A 21,369-nucleotide genomic window follows, 5' to 3' on the forward strand; every position below is an offset into this window, starting at 1 on the left:
CAGAGAGCATGAGCTTGCTTCACAGAACAATCAGGCACTGGAATTCCGTGGCTCTCACAGACAGCTGAGAACACGGCCGCCACAGAGAGGTGATGCCATGAAGACGGGCAACTCAGCCTCAGGGAGCAGCTGCAAAATACCCAGGCAGGAGGCCCTGTTGAGGCATGAGATGCCACAGGCGAAGCCCCCAGAGAAGGATGAGGTAGAGGCGTCCCGTACATGGCTGACCAAGAAGAAGATTAAGTGGCTTCCTAGAAATCTCCAGTAATGTTTATTTTTTTTTTTAAAAAAAGGATGCCTATTGGAGGCCAAGCGGCTCTGGACCAGGCAGTGGGTAGCCACAGACATAACTTCTCTCAACTCATCCTCCCGACAGCCCCAGTCAAAACTGAGGATCTCAGAGGTCGGCTGAGGCTCTTATGGTGACTAAAACAGCAGAACAGGGGGCCCTGCCCAACTCATCTGAGGCTAAAGCCCATGCTGCTTTTGTCAAACCAAGAATTTTTTCTGAACTAAGATGTAAATTAAGCTTTAACCAAAAGGGTTTTTCAGAGATATCTATAAAAATTTGGCCTGGTGCAGTGGCCTGTAATCCCAGCAATTTGGGAGGCCAAAGCAGGTGGATCACTTGAGGTCAGGAGTTCAAGACCAGCCTGGCCAACATAGTGAAACCCCATCTCTACTAAAAATACAAAAGTTAGCCAGGTGTGGTGATGGGCACCTGTCATCCCAGCTACTCAGGAGGCTGAGACAGGAGAATTGCTTGAACCGGTGAGGCGGAGGTTGCAGTGAGCCAAGATTGCGCCACTACACTCCAGCCTGGGTGACAGAGTGAGACTCCATCTCAAAAAATAAATACATAAATAAATAAAATCATTAAAAACCCAAAAAATGGTGATCTGTCTCCCACAGAGACCCTTTAAACCAGGAGAGGAGGTTTCACCACCCAGGGGCCTCTAAGGCTCAGTCCCCACCCCACGCATAGCTGAGAACCTCCTCCGAGGTACCTGCTTCATGGTCTCCTCAGGGCTCTCACTGGAGGGCAGGCTGGGGAGGGGACCCAACATGGGATCTGGAATCAGAAGACCCAGATCTCATCTTGGCTTTGCAGCTCACAGCTGTGGAATGTGGGCTGAAACATGGGCATGGGAGCTTCATGGTCAAGCCTCCTGGCTGTGTCTGAGAAGGCTGGCTACGCACAGGAGCTCTCAATGCCATCTGCTGAATGAAGGAAAGGTCACCTAACCTCTCAGGGCCTCAGTTTCCTCATCTGTAAAATGGTCATAATATTAATATTGATCTTACCATGCTGCTATGAGAATTAAGTGAGACGTGTACATGTGAACACACATGTCATAACATGACTGACTCTCATTGGTTAGAGACTTTGGAGGCCTTGCAAAATCACGCAAGAATAGATCTCAAACTATAGCTGCTGTCCACACAGTGACAGGCCCCTGGACCAGGTGGGCTCTTGCTGGGGCAGTCCCAGTGCTGGGACTCTGCCACGTGTCCAGGAAGACATTTCAGTCACTCTCGGGAAGGCCGTGGGCACGAGTCCCTGCTGTCAGCAGTTTGGTTTGACACTATATCCACCTCTTTTTGTGAGGACAAACTTATCTTTTTCTTGTTTGGAAGGTGGGGCTACTTACCTGTAATGATGCCATTTTTCTCCAGGGGCTCCTGCCAGCTGACCTTGAGAGATGTGTCCAGAATCTCCGTGAAACTCAGATGTCCCACAGCTCCTGGCTCTACCAATTAAAAGCAAAGTCATCTGTTAATACAACAGCCCCAGTTTTCTTTTGATCAGAGGTGTGGGGAAGGTTCTAACTATGGAAGGAAAGTGGTGGGCTGGGGCTACAGAACCCTGCAGGAGACATCAGTGAAATGCAGAAGGAAGGAGGGCATTCGAGGCACCCTGGCCATCATCATATACATTATTTTCTCCAGCCTCATCCTAGCCATGCAGGGCACTGAAGCTATTGGCGGCAAGGAATTTATACACAAATCATTCTTTCTTTCTCCTTGATCTGATCTGATTAGAACAATCTGACTGCTGGATCCTCAAGAGCAACTGCCTCCTCTGAGTGTTCCTCCACGGTGCATGCAGCCCTGTGTCTGGCTTGTGCGGGTACCATCAGGAACCTTGTGCAGGCCAGAACAAGACCCTGGGCCCAGGGGCAGGCTCACCTGCCAACCTGGTCCAGAACTCCAGGCTCCAAACCCCACTCACAGCCCTGAAGGATTCCAGAGGGGCAAGGCAGTGGCCTGAGTAAGTCCCAGCAAAAACAAATTCCTTTCCCGGGAGTTTCTGTGCCCTGTGGCCCCCTTGCTAACATGGGTGGGCAGAGCTGCAGAGTTACGCTTGAACACTGGAGTCCGAGCTGGGGGTCAGACCTGGCTGAGCTGCTCGCTGGCTATGCAATGACACTCTCAAAGCCTTAGTCTGTTCATCTGTGAAATGGGGAAAATAAAGATAACTCGGTGAGGCAATTGTGAGAATAAAATGTATAAGGCATGAAAACATGTCCTGGGCACCGTGAAAATGCTCCATGACCATCAGCCGCTGTCATCATGATGAACCTCTCATCAGAACATAGTCATTCCTAGGATTACATGGTGGCCACCCCAGAGAAAAGACCTGAGAGTCTAAAATGTTAGTTAAAAATCCAAGACACAGGCTCAGGTCAGCAAAGCAAACTGCTTGAGGATGTGCGGCCACAGGTGCAGAGCTCTGCCCCACAGGCAGATGGACCCCATTTGTGACTCAGGGACAGCAGGGGCATTCGGTGGTTCTGACTCCCATCTCTTGCACCAGCTCACCGAGGTTTAGAGCCCTTTAACTGCTCCCATAGCAGGTTCCACAGGGCCAGCCCACACTGTGTGGTGATGGGGACGGAGGAGAGGATGCCTAGCAATCTGGAAGAGACAGGTAGATGTGGTGAAGGCAGTGTTCTCCTGGATGCTGTTACTCTCAAGCCCTGCTGTGTGCCCCCAGCCTGCTGTAGTCTCTCTATAGCCATAGCTGCTGTGCAGGGCATGAGGAGCAGATGGAAAGGAAGCACTTTTGGGGAGGCTGGCATCTTACAACCAAATGGAAGGAAGGGGTGACGGGAAGGCAGACAGTGCACTCCCATTCCCTAAGCCAGGCACCTTTGCGGTGCCTGAAACTGCCCCTCCGTCCATTGCTCTCAGCAGCAAACACAAACACAGCTGCCCAGGTTGGCTTTGCTTCTCCGCCTGCTGTTCAGAGCCCCACCTCCTCTCTGACAATGCACCCACGCTTATTCCTCCAGATACCCATTCAGAAGAAACATAAATGACAAAGTCAGGGAGGATAAAAGGGCAGGAGGAAAGGGTGGTTTGAAGGCAGAACTGGAGACAAGGGAGGAAAAGAAGAATGGAGAAGAGATGAGAACTCCGTCCGTTTCTGCACCTATCAGTTACGTACACTCTCCATGCCAGGCAGGGAACACTGGTTCCTACTGAAAGCTCCACGCCACATGACTCCCCTACTGAACCTGCTGGATGGCGCCACACTCAGATCTTTTTAGTGATAAAAAATGCAAGCCTTTCAGCTTAAAATAGGAGAGCATGAAGTCAAGGGTGTCAGTTGTCTGATAGAGTTTCTGGGATTCCTACAGAGAAGTCTCACCCCTGCAAAGTCCCTGTTATGGCTATTGCTAACCTATTGCTAACCTCATTTGCACAAACATTAGATTTTTAGGGTGAATTCCATACTGAGCACTCAGTTGGTACTTGGACAAAGCCTTCTAACACAAGTTGTAATGTTCAAAAAATGGTAACAGCCTCAAGGGGAAAAAAAAACCACTCATCTGTATGAAACTTTGAAAAGACTTTTCACGGATAAGCTCAAACGCTCTGACAAATTTCACTTTTCTAGTGTGGAAGATGGTAAAATAGAATGGCTGTCAAGACCATCTCGTCCTCCTACAATTGTGAGCTTCCAGAAAGACATTCTGACTGATTTTTGAACTGACTTTTTTTTTTTTTTTTTTCCAATTGATGGAGAAAGGAAGAAAGCTTTTTGCTCCTTTTATATTCTCAGTGTTTCTGCTTCCTGGATCCTGCCCAAAGATGCTGTCCTCTAGCTCTGCTGGAACCAGCTGGCAATGTCTCGGCTTAAAATTTATATTCCATTTCCTCTTTACTGCCACCCTTCCCCAACAACTTCTCATTTCCTTGGAACTTTAGAAAAGAAGGCGGGCTGGGTGTGGAACTAACTATAGTACCATCAGCTAGAGATAAATGGAGGCCATTTCTCCAGTACCCAAGAGTCCAAAGCTTCCTTTACTTTCTTTTTTATTGATACATAATATCTGTACACATTTCTATGGTCCATGTGATGTTCTGTTGTGGCTGTACTAACTTACATAATCACCAAATGTATTAGAGTTCCCTGTTCTCCACATGATTGCCAGCATTTTTTTGTCTTTTTAATTCTAACTGGGATAAAATGATATCTCACTGTGGTTTGGATGAGCATTTCCTTGATGATTAGTGATGTTGAGTATTTTTTCATAGACATGTTGACCATTTGTATGTCTGCTTTTGACAAATGTTTATTCATGTCCCTTGCCCCTTTTTAAATGGGATTTTTTTTTAACTGTTGAGCTGAGTTCTTTGTATATTTTAGATATTAATCTCTTACCAGATGAATAGTTTGCAAATATTTTCTCCCATTCAACAGGCTGTCTCTTCACTCTGTTGACTTTTCCCTTTGCTGTACAGATGTTTTTTAGTTTGATATAGTCTCATTTGTCTATTTTTGGCTTTGTTGCCTGTGCTTTTGAGAACTTAGCCATAAAATCTTTACCTACACTAATGTCCTGAAGTATTTCCCCTGTGTTTTCTTTTAGTAGTTTTATGGTTTCAAGTGTTACATTTAAGTTTTTAATCCGTCTTGAGTTAATTTTTTTATATGGTGAGAGATAGGAGTCTAGTTTCAATCTTCTGCATATGGATATACAATTTTCCCAGCACCAATTATTGAAGAGGGTGTCCTGGCACCTTTATTGAAGATCAGTTGGCTGTAAATATATGGATATATTTCTAGGTGCTCTATTCTGTTCCATTGGTCTATGTGTCTGTTTTTAATGCCAATACCATGCTGTTTTGGTTATTATAGACTTGTCATATATTTCAAAGACAGGTAGTGTGATGCCTCCAGTTTTGTAATTTTTGCTATGGACTGCTTTGGCTATTTGGGCTCTTTTTGGGTTCCACAAGAATTTTAGGGTATTTTTTTTCTTGCTATTTCTGTGAAAAATGACATTGGTATTTTGATAGAGATTGCATTGAGTCATTAGATTCATTTGGGCAGTATAGTTATTTCAATGATGTCTTTCCATTTATTTGTGTGTTCTTCAGTTTCTTTCATCAACGTTTTGTAGTTTTCTTTGTAGAGATCTTTCACCTCCTTGCTTAAATTAATTCCTATATATGTTTTTCTTTTATAGCTATTGTAAATGGAATCAACTTCTTGATTTCTTTCTCAGCTACTTCATGATTGGTGTATAGAAATGCTACTGATTTTTGTATGCTGCTTTTGTATCCTGCAACTTTACTGAATTTATCAGATCTAGGCGTTTTTTGGTGGGGTCTAGGTTTGTCTAGATACAAGATCATGAAATCTGCAAAGAGAACAATCTGACTTCCTCTTTTCCAATTTAGATGCCTTTATTCCTTTGTTTTGCCTGACTGCTCTGGCTAGGACTTCCAGTACCATGAATAGGTGAGATGAAAGTGGGCATCTTTGTCTTGTTCCAGTTCTCAGAGGAAAGGATTTTAGCTTTTCCCCATTCAGTGTGATGTTAGCTGTGAGTTTTTCATATATAGACTTTATCATGTTGATGTATGTCCCTTCTATGCCTAGTTTGTTGAGAGTTTTTATTACAAAGGGATGTTGAATTTTATTATATGCTTTTTATGCATCTGTTGAGATGATCATATGGTTTTTGTCCTTTATTCTGTTGGAGTGATGTATCACATTTATGGATTTGTGTATGTTGAGCCATCCTTGCATCCCTGGGATAAATCTCACATGAGCATGATGTATTATCTTTCTGATGTGCTGTTGGATTCAGTTTGCTAGTATTTTTGCTGAGGATTTTTGCATCTGTGTTCATCAGGGATAATGGCCTGTCTTTTTTTGTTGTTGTGTCTTTGTCTGGTTTTGGCATCTGGGCAACACTGGCCTCACAGAATGCGTTAGAAAGAACTTCCTCTTCAATTTTTTCGGACTAGTTTGAGGAGAATTGGCATTAGTTCTTCCTTGAAAGTTTGGTAGAATTTGTCAGTGAAACCGTTCAGCCTTGGGTTTTTCTTTGTTGGGAGACTTTTTAATTACTGATTCAATCTCATTACCCATTATTAGTCTGTACAGATTTTATGTTTCTTTCTGATTCAAGTTTGGTTGTATGTGTTCAGGAATTTATCCATTTCCTCTAGGTTTTCCAATTTGTTGGTGTATAGTTGTTTATAAGAGTCTCAGATGGTGTTTTCTATTTCTGTGGTATCAGTTATAATGTCTCTTTTTGCATTTCCGATTTCATTTACTTAGGCCATCTGTCTTTTATTCTTCTTAAGTTTAGCTATTAGTTTATTGATTTTGTTTATCTTCCCTAAAACTCAGTTTTGTTTAGTCATTTGTATTGTTTTTAGGTCTCTGTTTCATTTAGTTCTGCTCTGATCTTTATTATTTCTTTCCTTGTACTAATTTTGGGTTTGGTTTGTCCTTGATTTTCTAGTTCCTTGAGGTGTATCACTAGGCTGTTTAAAATCTTTCTACTTTTTTTCTAATGCAGGCATTTATTGTAGCCTCTTAGCACTGCTTTTGCTGTATCCCATAGGTTTTTGTATGTTGTATTTCAATTTTCATTTGTTTCAAGAAATTTTTTAATTTTCTCCTTAATTTCTTTCTTGACCCAGGAGCATGTTATTTAATTTCCATGTATTTGTACAGATTCCAAAGTTCCTCATTATTGATTTTCAGTTTTATTCCGTTGTGGTCTAAGAATATATTGATATAATTTCAGCCTTTTAAAAGTTGTTGAGATTTGTTTTGTGTCCTAACATATGGTCTATATTGGAGAATGTTCCATGTACTGATGAAAAGAATGTGCATTCTGTAGCTATTAGATGAAATGTTCTGTAAATGTCTGTTAGGCCCATTTAGTCTAAAGTGCAGTTTAAATCCAATGTTTCTTTGTTATTTTTCTGTCAAGATGACCTGTCTAATGATGAGACAGTGATGTTAAAGTCTCCAACTATTATTGTATTGTTGTCTCTCCCTGTAGATCTAATAATATTTGCTTTATATATCTGAGTACTCCAGTGTTGGGTGCATATATGTTTAGAATTGTTATATCCTCTTGCTGAAGTGATAACTTTATCATTATCTGATAACTTGCTTTGTCTCTTTTTACTGTTTTCTACTTAACGTATTTTATCTGATATAAGTGTAGCTACTCCTGTTCACTTTTGGTTTCTGTTTGCACAAAATATCTTTTTCCATCTCTTTACTTTCAGTCTACATGTGTCTTTACAAGTGAGTTGAGTTTCTTGTACACAGCATATAGTTAGGTGATGGTTGGTTTTTGTTTTTATCCATTCAAGCCAGCCTATCTTTTTGGATACTTTAGTCCATTTAAATTCAAGGTTATTATTGATATGTGAGGGCTTATTCTAGTCATTATTATGATTTCTGGTTGGTTTGTATATCCTTTGTTCTCTTCGTATTGTTTATCTTTGAGATTTGGTGGTTTTCTGTAGTGGTAACATTTAGGTTTTTTCTCTTCCTTATTTGTGTGTTTGCTCTACCAATGGGTTTTATACTTTTGTACATTTTCATGATGGTAGATATTGTTCTTTCACTTCAGGTGAGGGAATTCATTAAGCATTTCTTGTAGGGCCAGTCCAGTGGAGATGAATGCCCTCAGCTTTTACTTATCTAGGAAATACTTTACTTCTCTTTCACTTATAAAGGGTACCTTTGATGAGTATAGTACCCTTGGCTGATAAGTTATTTTTTTCCCAGTACTTTGAATATATCATCTCACTTAAATCTACTGTTAGTCTGATGGGAGTCCTCTTATAAGTGGCTAGATGCTTTTCTTTTGGTGATTTTGGAATTCTGTCTTTAACTTTTGATAACTTGACTATAATGTGCCATGGAAAGGACCTGTTTGAATTCTATCTATTTATTTGTGGATCTCTGAGCCTCCTGTATCTAGATGTCTAAATCTCTTGCTATACTTGGGAAGTTTACAGCCATTATTTTGTTAAATCAGGTTTCTATCCCTTTGGTTTTCTTTTCACCTTCTGGGACATCAAAAATTCAAATATTCATTGCTTTATGGTGACTCATATGTCATGTAGCCTTTGTTCATCTTCAGATTCTGAAATTTCTTCTGCTGTCTTATCTAGTCCATTGCTGAAGCTTATGACTGTATTTTCAAATTTCAGTCAATGAATTAATTAGTTCCTGGATATCTGTTTGGTTCTTTTTTTTTTTTTATAATACTTATCCCTTTGGTAAATTTCTCATTCATGTATTGAATTTTTTTTGGATTATTTTGTATTTTTTTATCTGTGTTCTCTTTTATCTGAGTTTCTCTAATATCATTATTTTGATTTTTTTCTGGGATTTCATAATTTCTTTTTCACTGGAATCTGTTGCTGGAGAATTACCATGTTCCTTTGGAGCTGTTATACTTCCTTGCATTTTCATATTTCTTGTGTCCTTATGTTGATATCTGCACATCTGGTATAACAGTTGCTTCTTCTAATTTTTTGGATTTGCTTTCATAAAGGAGGGCTTTTTCCTGAAGATGTATCTATGGTGTTGATTGGGTAGGGCACTTTGGCTTTGATTCTGCATGAAGCAGTAGTGTAGTTTGCATATAATTTATTTGGCTGTAAACAGCATCAGTGGAGTCTGTGACTTCCTTAGCAGCTTAAGGTGTGGTTGTTAGTAGAGGCTGTGGTAAAGTTTTACTGGGGACAGGGACACCAGGTGAGCCAATCCTTGGGCCCCAGTAGTGGCAGCAGTGGGCTGAGTGTGCCTGTCCTTGGGTCCCAGGGTGGTCTACACAGGCCCTGGTGTTAGCAGGTCCAGACAGGCTCATTCTTGCCATTCTAGGTGGGTTGTTCAGGTGCTGGCAGTGGCTGCAGGGGGCCAACCAGGTGGGTGGGTCTTCAGGGCCCTGGACAGCAGGCATGCTGCAGGCTGCCTGCTGTGATGGTGCAGCAGGTTGGGTGGACCCATCTCAGGTCCCCAGGAGGAGTACTCAGGTGCTGATAGTGGTGGGCAGGGCAGGGTGAACCCAGGGCCCTGGATAATGTTGCTCATACTGAGGGAGGCAGAGCAAGCTGGGCAGGCCTGTCCTCACGACCCCTGGTGGTGTGTGCAGGTGCTGGTTGTGGTCAGCAGGGGTGGGGTGACCCTGAGTCTCCTGGCAGAACACTTGGTAGGGATGGAAGTGGCTGCACTGTGGCCCTGCTGCTAGGGAGGTGTACTTCAGACCCAGGTGGCAGCTATGGGTGGGAGAGCCTGACTTCAGGGTGCTTGGAAGTGGAGTCTGTACTCAGGGTAAGTGAAAATGCCCAGCAACCCCACCATTGGGGGTGATGGGGTCACTGCCAATGGCTTGCACTTTGCCTCTGGTGGCAGCAGCCAGCAGTGGTGGTAGCTGTGGGCAGGGGATGTCAGTGGGGCTCCAGGATATGGAGATGCAGAGGTTGCCGGGACCCAAGGCAGAATGGTCTGGTGGGGCTGGGCTCCCATAGCAGCAAGACGCAGTAGCTGCTTAGGGCTTGGGCATGTGGGGCTCAGTGTGGGCTCCCTCTCTGGAGCAGGACATCACACTGTTTCCCTGTGTGAGTCTCCCTCTAAGTGAGTCTTGGGGCCTATGAGTTTTGAGGGGCTTTTCTGTGGCTCAGATTGCAGGAATCTGTGGTAGAAACGTGGACCACTGGGGTCTCTCACTTTTCCTTTTCCCACAGTGGGGAACGTCTCTGGGTTCCCAGCCGATCCCAGTCCTGGTAGAGCTGCCTCGCCTTACCTCCCTCCTTGCCATAGGTGCTTCCTGTCACTTCTCTATTGAATTCCAGGTTCTCTCTTAGATCTATTTGAAGTGTGGTTACCTACTTGCTGTTTTGGTTCTTCTTTATGAAGGAGGCCAGTACCAGGTGACTGTGATCAGCTGGCCCCTGAAGCCCCTCTTCTTCTAGGCTCCAAACTTTCCTTTTAAAAGCTACACCCCCAGAGCTGACTTCAACTTTACCTTTCAGTCTTTTAATGTGATATCTGATAATAGACGGGCTATTATCCTAAATAGGATAAACAGGCTCCCTGCCTATCAAAACATGATTCAGTTAGAAAATTCTAAAAAAAATTGATATTATTTCCAGTTTTCTCTGATGAGACATAAAATTTACAACTGAAAAGCATAAATAGACATTTTTCAAAAAAAATCATTCATTGAACATTCACCAAGATCAACCATATCCTGGGCCATTAAACAAACTTCAACAAATATAAAATAACTAAAATTATACAAAGTGTGTTCTCTGATCATAATGGAATCAAATTAGATATCAATGGCAAAAAGACAATAGAATCTCCAAACACATGGAAATTGAATAGCAGACTTCCAACTAATTCATGGGTCAAAGAGAATATCTCAAAGGAAATAAAAATACAGAGAACTGGATGAAAATGAAAGCACAGGGTATCAGAACATGGGATGCAGCTAAAGCAGCAAGGAAGCAGAAACGTACAGCACTGAACGTTCACAGTGGAAATGAAGAAAGGCCTCCAACCGAAAACCAACATGCTTACCTCAAGAAATCAGAAAAGTGAGAGCAAAATACACTCAAACCAAGCAGAGGAAAGAAATAATAAAGAGCAGAAATCAATAAGGTTGAAAATGAAGGAGACCATGAAGAAGAGAAGAAGACCTGGAGCAAGAGGCTGGTTCTTAAAAAACAAAACAAAGCAAACACAAAACAAACAAACAAACAAGCATAAAGTTGGTGAACCTTTAGGAAGAATGACAACGTTAAAAAGACAGAAGATACCAATCATCAATATCAGGAATAAAACAGGACATCACTACAGATCCTGTAGCCATTAAAAAGGTAGTGCTGCAAACATTTTCATTTCACAAATCTGAAAATCACCAACTACCAAAACTCAGTCAAGATGAAACAGACACCTGGATAGTCCTAAAACCATTTATAAATTGAATTTATATTAAAAATCTTAAGAATTCTTCAGTTCCAGAGAGTTTCACTGGAAAATTCTACTAAACATTTAAAGAGAAATTTACACCAATTTTACACAGTCTCTTCTAGAACATAGAAGAAGTGGGAATACTTCCAAACTATTTTTTGTTTGATTGTTTGAGATGGAGTCTCACTCTGTCACCAGGCCGGAGTGCAGTGGCCTGATCTTGGCTCACTGCAACCCTTGCCTCCTGTCAAGCAATTCTCCTGTCTCAGCCTCCTGAATAGCTGTGACTACTTACATGCAAAAGCCCTCCACCAAGTACTAGCAAAATGAACCACCACGTCCAGCTAATTTTTGTATTTTTAGTAGAGATGGGGTTTCGTCATGTTGGCCAGGATGGCCTTGATTTCCTGACCTCATGATCCGCCCACCTCGGCCTCCCAAAATGTCAAACATATCTTATGAGACCGTATTACTCTGATTCCAATACCATACAAAGATAACACAAAAAAAGAAAACTACGGATTAATATCTCTCATGAACTTACATCCAAAAGCCCTCCATCAAGTACTAGCAAAGTGAAACCAATAGCATATGAATAGAATTATACACTGTGACCTAATGGAATGTAAGTACACAAAGCTGGTTTGACATTTGCAAATCAGTCAATGTAATTTAACGTATCAACAAGCTAACAAGAAAAACCAGATGATCACATCAAATGATGCAGTAAAAGCACGAGAAAAAAATTTAACATTTATTCATGTCAAAAACTCTCAACTAATTAGTAATAGTGAGGAATAACTTCAACTTGATTTAAAAAAAATCATCCTTAACAGTGAACAACTGAGTGTTTTCCCTCTCAGGTGAAGAGAAGGCAAGTCTGGTCTTATCACTTATTCAGCATAGTACTAGAAATTCTAGACACTGCAAATGATGCAAGAAAAGGAAATGAAACACATACAGGTTAGAAAAGAAGAGCCGGAGGAAGGTGGATGTGGCTATAAAGGAACCCGGATGATTTTTGTGACCTTGGAAACATTCAACATCTTGATTATCATGGTATATACACAAACCTACACATGTGACAAATTGTACAAGACTAAACACACACATATGCGCAAACAAAACTGGAGAAACCCAAATCAGATCTGTGAATTGTACCAGTGTCAATATCCTGGACATGATACAATACTATAGTTTTGGAAATGTCGGCTTGGCAGAAACTGGGCTAAAATTACATGGTTTAAATACTATTGCATATAATTGCATGTGAATCTGTAATGGTCTCAATAAAAATTTCAGTTAAACATGGCTGAGCGTGGTGGCTCATGCCTGTAATCCCAGCACTATGAGAGGCCGAGGTGAGTGGATCATCTGAGTTTGAGACCAGCCTGGCCAATATGGCAAAACCCCATCTCTATTAAAAATGCAAAAAATTAGCCAGGCATGGTGGCTGGCACCTGTAGTCCCAGCTACTTGGGAGGGTGAGGCATGAGAATTGCTTGAACTCGGGAGGTGGAGGTTGCAGTGAGCCGAGATCCCGCCATTGTACTCCAGCCTGAGGAATAGAGCAAGACTGTCTCAAAAACAAAAAACAAAAACAACAAAAAAACCTCAGTTAAACAAAAGCAGAGAGCAGAGAAAAGGCAGAAAGGCAGAATATGGGAGGAACTTCTGGGATCAATTCACAGCAGCAGCATGGCTGCTTTTCATTTTATCTTTCTTGGTGAGGAGGGGTTGTTGGTCTCAGAAGGTCAAGAAATTCATGTTTTATTCCTCCCATGTCACTCATGTGACAGACCTTGAGTCAATGGTGAGATCGTTCCAGGAGTGTGGCAAGAAGAAAGCTAGGCTGCCAAGGGTCAAGGAGAACATAAGGTGTTCAGGGTCAAAGCAATGGTTACCCTGAAAGGATTGGGGGCTATCCCGGCAGCTCCAGGGGCAGCACAGTCGGGAGCTGCCGATTTTGAGTGAGGAAGACCTGAACACATTTGTGGGCAGAGGGAAAGGATTCAATAGTAAAACGATCGAAGAATAGAGCCATGAAAAGGGACAGGGGAAGAAGGGAACAGGATGATGGAGGACGCTTGGAGAGGCCAGACTTCATCGTTTGAGAGGAAAGGGGAGAGAGGCAAGGGCAAGGACATGGAAACGGTGGGTGAGGTGGGAAGGTGAGGAGTTCATCCTGGTGGCCTTGGACTCTGCTAATGTCACCTGCTGGGAGTACAGTAAGGCTAGGAGTCCAAGAATGGGGTGGAGCAGCACAGGATAGAGCTGGTGACCCCCGAACTCCAGTAGAGACAAGTTCAGAAGGCTGAGCCCATCCAGCACTGGGGGAGAGACAAGCAGCAGCTCTGGGTGACTTAAAAAAATAATCATCCTCGTTTTAACTTTCACTATAGAGGGAGTACAGACTCATGGTAGAAAATAGAAAATACAGAAAAATACAAAGTAATCTGTAAAAACGACTCATAATCATACCACATAGGGATAGCAAGTATTAAATGTGTGTGGCATATTTCTTCCATGGACTTTTCTCCGTTCATATCATTTTCCTGTGGTGTCTTTTGATAAAATTTGGATCTCATAGTTTTGTATACTATTATTTCACAGTGTACTATCATGGCCATTTTCACTCACAATTTTTGATCTTCAAAGTTTTGTTTTTTCAACAACTACAAAATATTTCTTATATTGCCATTCTATGCTTTTTTCCAATCCTCCCCATCTGGAACATTTGAATGCTTTTCACATTTTTTTCTGACTACAAATAACTGTAACAAGCTGCCTTGTATATAAATCTTTGTGTGCATCTGTGATTATTTTCTTGGGGTAACTTCATTAGCTAATGTTTTCCAGATGTGTCAGCTGGCCTGCAAGCAGAGAAGGCATGGGTTCAAACTGACCAGATGGAGATCATGCAAACTCATGGAGCTTAGAAGGGCATGGGGGAAAAGGATCCTAAGAGCAAGGGTCAGGGAAGAATGGGCTGGGAGGCATCAGGAGGATCATGGAAGGAGGTGAGGGAATTAGAAATTGAGGTTTAGGTGAAGAGCAAGTTCAGCAAGACCAAAGGTGTGGCTGCACATCTGGAACTAGACTCTCCACCTCTGTCCCCAGGTCAAAAAAGCCATGTTCTATTCCTCCCACATCACTCATTTGACACAGACTTGAGTCAATGGTGAGATCGTTCCAGGAGAGTGGCGAGGAGAAAGCTAGGCTGCCAAGGGTCAAGGAGAACATAAGGGGTTCAAGGTCAAAGCAGTGGTTAGACTGAAAGGAAGTTGGGGGCCATCCCGTCAGGGAGCTGCCGATTTTGAGTGAGGAAGACCTGAACACATTTGTAGATGGAGGGAAAGGATCCAATGGTAAAAAGATTGGAAGGCCACAGCCATCCTCTGCAAGGCATTACCAGTACTTTCTGATGACCGATCTCCTTGGTTGAGCTGACTGCAAGCACTCTAAGAATACAGGGCTTCCTTGTGACCCACCCCTGCCCTTGCCTGATTCTGGAAGTCACAGCAGTGCACACCTCTTTGACAACTGACTTACGAGACATGCAGAAAGGAATACTCACTGTCTTCATGAGTCCAGACGAGCTGAGGTGTGCTTGGAGGCCCATCCCCAGGGGTGGTGAAGCACAGAACCGAAGTGAAATAGGCAGTGAACTTCTTCAGGTTTGTTATGTGCCCGTGGTGGACTCCGTGGAAATCTGGGGCAATGGTGACGACAGTGACAGCCTCAGGGGCATCTGCTGGCCATGCTAGAAGCTGAGATGGAACAGGGTGAAAAAGACATCCCTTTTTCTGTGGCATTTCTCCACATACACTTCAGTAGCAGAATTTTATTTTGCAACGAGTATGTCTTGTCAAACATAAAGTCATAATTAAGAAAGGCCACAAATCCTACATCTTATAATCACACTTCAAAAAAGTTGAGATAAAAGTATAGTTTATAGGTTTTTGTATACAAACATATATATTCACATGTATTTTATACTTGTATATATAAATAAAATAGCTACTTAACTCATATTGGAATAATGGACACTCCTTCAAATCTTCACCCTCTCTTCACTTAAGAAGGTTAAAAATATATATAATATATACTATATATATACACACACATATATAATACATATGTATATATTATATATACACACATATAATATATACCATATATGTCTATATATCTATATATCTGTATATATACATATTTGTATATATACATATATATATTTTATATATACATACATATATACGTATATATATATTTTCTTGTGATGGAGTCTCACCCTGTCACCCAGTCTGGAGTGCAGTGGCGCGTTCTCGGCTCATCGCAACCTCCGCCTCCTGGGTTCAAGCGATTCTCTTGCCTCAGCCTCCTGAGTAGCTGAAACTACCGGTGTGTGCCACCACGCCTGGCTAATTTTTTCTATTTTTAGTAGAGATGGGGTTTCACCATGTTAGCCAGGATGGTCTCGATCTCCTAAACTCATGATCTGCCTGCCTTGGCCTCCCAAAGTGCTGGAATAACCGGTGTGAGCCACCACGCCCCGCCATACATATGTATTACATACATATATACTATATGTTATATATACATATATACTATATATAACATTTTAACAGTTAATAATAAAAATGAAACCATCTGTTAATTCAGCTGAAACAATGCAACAATGAAACAAACACAAACATTTTTCTACAAAGCACCTACTCTGTCTCAAAAAAGGCATCCATAATTCAACAGGAATAATCTTAATTATTTATAATTTATATCATACTAGTTTTGTGAAAAGGATTTTAGAAAATTGGTTACAATTTTAAAGAAATAAAGTATATATACACATCCTAAGGAAAGCTGTTTTAATGTTTTGGCAGCATTACGTATGTGTGTGTGTTTTAATTCCTTTGACGTCAAACATTTCTAGGATTAATTGGGTCTGAAAGTTGACGTGCTGTGGGATGCCAAGCGTATTTACACAGATCAAACTGACAACGAAGTCATCACACGAGCACCGCAGCCTCACCGATGAGACTTGACAGGAGAGGCAAGAAGGCAAAAGCATCTGGGTGAGCAATATAATTTTCTTTCAAAAAAGCTTCTGGCTCTGAATACTTCTGAGGAGAAACAAAAGACAGGGCAAATTTCCAGCTACTCCTGCCTTTCTGTCAGATGAATAAGCATTTCAGCAAGTTGAATCAAATTGGGGGAAAAAAATGAACCATGTGCCTGAGGAAGCACACCCTCTGAATGTGAAATAACCAGGTATGAAAGCAAATGAGATGGAATCCCTTCACGTAAAGAGCTTCCCCGGTTTACTGGCTATTAAAGATTAGTGGATGTATTGCAGCTAAATCAAGGTGGGCTCCCATATCCAATCAGGAGAAGTTGATCTGAAAGGGAAGATCAGCTGTGCTTTTGGAAGATGTATCCTGGCACATCAATGAAGTTAATGCACTCTGGTGATTAAGACAATAAGAAGTCGGATGATGGAAATGTGTCTATGTGTCTAATTCAGTCTGGGTGGGTAGCTGGAAACAACTGGTCTCAGTTCTTTAGACAGAGCTCTCCCTGAAGTAGCAAGGGAGGAGAAGAAAATATCTTCTTTCGATGGAAATATCCCTTTGCTGGGGGCCTGTGTTCTCCTGAGAGGACCTGCTTCTGGGAAGAAGTGATGTGTGCAAATGTTGATTCTAATCACTGAGACAGGACTCTGACTGGCCATTTAAAAATGAATGGCCTTTCTCATAAGAAATTGCTCACTTATGTATGAACCATCTTCTTGATAACTAAGAATTTGAGTTTCTGAACCTGTAGAGCTGATGCCAAGAGTTTGGATAAATGGTGATCTCGCCAAGGTCAAGATGCTCCGTATCCTGACGCAGCCAGCTCTTGAAGCGCAGGAGGGGCCGCCTCCAGCTGCGTTGCACAGTGGATCCAGACAACGACAGCCGCCCACAGGCCATGAACCCAGGCCACATACCTTGTATCCCTGGTTGATGCCGTTGATGAACTGCTGAGGTGGAGGGTTCCACAGGAACTGAATGGTGGTGGAGTTCACAGCTTCCGTCTGCACGTTCTGCGGGGGCGCGGTGGGCACTGTGGCATGGCAGTCATTGACGACAGCAGAACAAATGGCAGGCAGCAGCATGGAGAGGAGAGAAGGAAAGGAAACCCTTAGCTGCCACTCACGCTCACAAGCGAAACTGCACTGAGACCAAGGAAGTGTGATGAATGTTTTGGGAAGCTTACCGTGGCATTACAAAGAAAGAGAATGGGGCTATTTTTCATTTTCTCTTGCAGAATTCTTTAAGGTATAGGCAGAAAAGTGGACAAGAGCATCCTCTCATTCCACAGATGAGCCTTTCCTGTAGCTCCAAGATGGACAGCAAGCAAAGCTCTAATTTCTTTTTCAATGATCTGATATTTGAGATCAAGGCAAGCTTTCATCTAGAGATCCTCCCTAAATATATATCACTATGTTTCCAGCTAAATTGTTCATTACGTGGAAAAAAAAAAACAAGCAAACAAAATCATTACCCTCCTCCCATATACACTGTTATTTATCCATTTGGAGGCTAAATTTCTCTTTGTCTGTCAATGGGGACAATCATTTTTGGATTTTCCATGGCTTTTTTCTCTCTTTTATAGAACAGCTATTGAACCCAATTATATACCTGCCAAATGATTGCCTTCAAGGAGTGCCCTTTCCGGGGGACATGCTCATGTAACTGTAAGAGTGAGATGCTCTGCAGAGCAGTAAACTCACAAAGGGCAGGTGCCTGCCTTTGGCCTGGGAGGGCTGGAGGGCTGGAGGGCCTCATTTGGACTGTGTTTGGGAGGAAGGGTGGCCTGTGAGGGGTAGGGTCTTGAGAAGGGCACTCTCAGCTAGGGGAGCCATGGGCAAAGGCAAAGTGCTGCCAAGGAGCCTGGCGAAGATGGGCACATGGAGAGCACCACTGGATGTGGGGTAGGGGGAAGCGGGGTGCCGGCGGTGCACGAGTCTCGCTGGGATTGCCTATCACACTCAGCTGCATGACTGATCACTTATACATAAGGCAATAAGGAACTGCAGGCCTTCTGGAAAGGGCAGTGGGCAGGGCTACCTTCTTCAGGATGGGAACCCCAGGGGCCTGCAGAGAGGGGCCAAGCCCCCGCTGCACCATCAAGGCTTCTACTGGGTAGAAGGAAGGTCCTCGCTCTTCAGGTGCTTGTTCTAAAAGTGAGGCACAGAAGCCCAAGGGATCCAGTGGATCCAGGTAGAGAAACAAAAACAATTGTCTTCTTGGCCCAGAACACGTGATTCCATGTGATCCTGGTAAAAATCACTACATTTTTCTGGGCTCCCTTCCTCAAAAGCCCATCTCAGGCAGAGATGAGACAAACATAAACTTCACCAAGCTCCTCAAGTCTTCTCTTCCCAGGTGTGCAGGAGGGTCCTCTGTCCCCATCCACTACTGTGATGCCCCTCACTCCCCTCTCTAAGTCACCAGGAAACTGCCCTACTTGCCATCCAGTAAAATGTGTGGGTTAAAAATGGACACAGGGCTTGCTGTGCCTGGGATGCTGAGTATTGCAAAGAACATCACATCCACCTAAGAACAAGACTGAAAGAAGCGCAAAACAATAACTTTTCCTGAGCCCACAAGACAGCTTCAGTTGTACACCAGCCAAGTGTTGAGAAATACAAGGAAAGATGGGCCTCTCCAAGGAGTCAGGATGGGTCTCACTCACTGGTCACAAAGCACAGGAGGAGGAGACAATGGAAATTCACCCCAAATCCTCAGTGAATGACTGAAGGGGTGAATGTGAGCTATAAGAGAGGACAGAATCTTTGGGAGCTGCAGACACACAGCATCTGGAGGAACAAAGACGAGGACTACGTGTATTTCATGGGTGATTTCCACCAAGCATTTGAGGGATAAATTAAACCAATTCTAAAGCATTACCCTGATAGCAAAATCAGAAACAGCCACTGAAGGAAAACTATAGACAAATATCCCTCAAGAACACAAGTTCAAAAAATCCTCAACAAAATATTAGAAAATAAAATTCAACCATATGTAACAGTCACAATCTAGCCTGTTCAAGTGAGGTGTATCTTATATAAGCAAGGTTGGCTCAAGATGTGAATAACAATCAAAGTAATTCCTCACATCAACAGAATAAAGACGAAAAACATATGAACATCTTAATAGATTTAGGAAAAGCATTTGGCAAAATATAATAACCAATTGTGATATTTTAAAAAAGAAAAAACCTCTCAGCAAAGCAGGAATTTAGAAAAAATTTTAAACTTTAAAAAGGGCACCTATAAAACACCTAAAGCTAACATCTTATTTAGGCAATAAAAACACAAAATAGATATAAGTTTAACAAACTATGTGCAATATCTGTAGACTGAAAACTACAAAACACAAATGAAGGAAACCAAATACCTAATCAATACAGAATCATATCACATTAATGGATTGGAAGAAAACACAGTAAAGAGGTCAGTTCTCCCCAAACTGATCAATACAGTGACTCCAGTCCCAATCAAAATCACAGCTACACTGCACTGCAGCCTGGGTGACAGAGCAAGACCCTGTATCAAAAAGAAAAAAAAAAAAAAATCAGCTAGATGTTTCTTAGACATTGAAAAGGTGATTCTAAAATTGATATGGAAAAGCAAGGTAACTAGAATAGCCAAAGCAAGTTTTAAAAAAAATTGGACAACCTTTACTACCTGATTTCAAGACTAACTATAAATCAATAGAAATTAAAACAGGGTGTTACTGGAGAAGGGGTGGACACATTGATCAGTGATAGAGAATATGGGCAAGAAATTACTCACACATATATCACTGGTTTTCAATAAAAACAAAAAGAAAAGATAGTAATTTCAACAAATGTACTGGAAATATTAGACATTCATTCACAAAATAAGACAAAATCTGGATCTATACCTCATACCATTTATAAAATCTAACTCAAAATGGGTCAAAGGCTTAAATGTAAACCTATAATTATAATACTTCTAGGAAAAAATAGTTGTGACATTGCGTTAGGCAAAAATTTTTCAGATACAATACCAAGGACATAATCCATAAAAGGAAAAAAAATGAATAAAGCTGACTTTATGACAGACATCTGTTAAGAAAATTAGATATAAATAGGAATTGTATGGGACACAGACTGGAAGACAACAAGTGCAAGACAGATTTCCAGTGAAGAACTTATACCCAGGTCGGGTGCTGTGGCTCATGGCTTATGGCTATAATGCCAGAACTTTGGGAGGTTGAGGCAGGAGGATTGCCTGAGGCCAGGAGTTTTGAGACAAGCTTGGGCAACATAGTGAAACCCCATCGCTACAAAGAATTACAAAAGGCTGGGTGCTGTGGCTCACGTCTGTAATCTCAGCATTTTGGGAGGCTGTGGCGGGTGGATCACCCGAGGTCAGGAGTTCGAGACCTGCCTGGATAACATGGTGAAACCCCATCTCTACTAAAAATACAAAAATTAGCTGGGCATGGTGGTGGGTACTTGTAATCCCAGCTACCCAGGAGGCTGAGGCAGGAGAATCACTTGAACCTGGGTGGTGGACGTTGCAGTGAGCCGAGATCATGCAACTGCACTCTAGCCTGGGTGACAGAGCAAGACCTGCCTCAAAAAAAAAGAATTACCTAAAAGAAAATTAGGGTGTGGTAGTGCATGCCTGTAGACCCTGCTACTTGGGAGGCTGAGGCAGGAGGACCCCTTGAGCCCAGGAGTGTGAGTCTGCAGTGAGCAGCCAAATAAGACTCCTGTCTCTTAAAAAAATAAAAGAATAAAAGCCCATTTTTCAGAAAATATAAAGAATTTTCAAAATTCAACTATAAGAAAACCAAAAATGTGAGCAAAAAGAATGAATAGTTACTTCACCAAAGCCAATAGAATGATAGGAAATCCACAAGTGAAGAGAACCTCACCTTCCTATCACTGGTCACTAGGGAAATTTACCATGATGGGATGCCCTGGACCCTTATTAGGAGAACTCAAACTACACAAACCAACAGCAATAACAACCAGTGTCGGTGAAGATGTGGAAGGCCTGAGGTCCTCGTGGCATGAGAGGGAGATGCCCA

The 21,369-nt window shown here is 42.2% G+C and overlaps 1 protein-coding gene across 1 annotated transcript in view; it reads right to left on the minus strand.

Moving 5' to 3' along the window:
- The window catches only part of SDK1 (sidekick cell adhesion molecule 1), a 652,070-nt gene that overhangs the window by 191,916 nt on the left and 438,785 nt on the right, over positions 1 to 21,369 (minus strand). The window contains exons 17-19 of the mRNA XM_021675988.2: positions 17,247 to 17,362; positions 14,835 to 15,027; positions 1,653 to 1,751 (exon numbers count right to left, since the gene is read on the minus strand). Coding sequence (XP_021531663.2) covers positions 1,653 to 1,751; positions 14,835 to 15,027; positions 17,247 to 17,362 — 408 coding nt within the window. The remainder of the gene's footprint in view (positions 1 to 1,652; positions 1,752 to 14,834; positions 15,028 to 17,246; positions 17,363 to 21,369) is intronic.

Source organism: Aotus nancymaae, unplaced genomic scaffold, assembly GCF_030222135.1.
Source record: "Aotus nancymaae isolate 86718 unplaced genomic scaffold, 86718_ANA_hifiasm-v0.15.2.pri h1tg000015l_0, whole genome shotgun sequence".
NCBI classification, from domain to species: Eukaryota; Metazoa; Chordata; class Mammalia; order Primates; family Aotidae; genus Aotus; species Aotus nancymaae.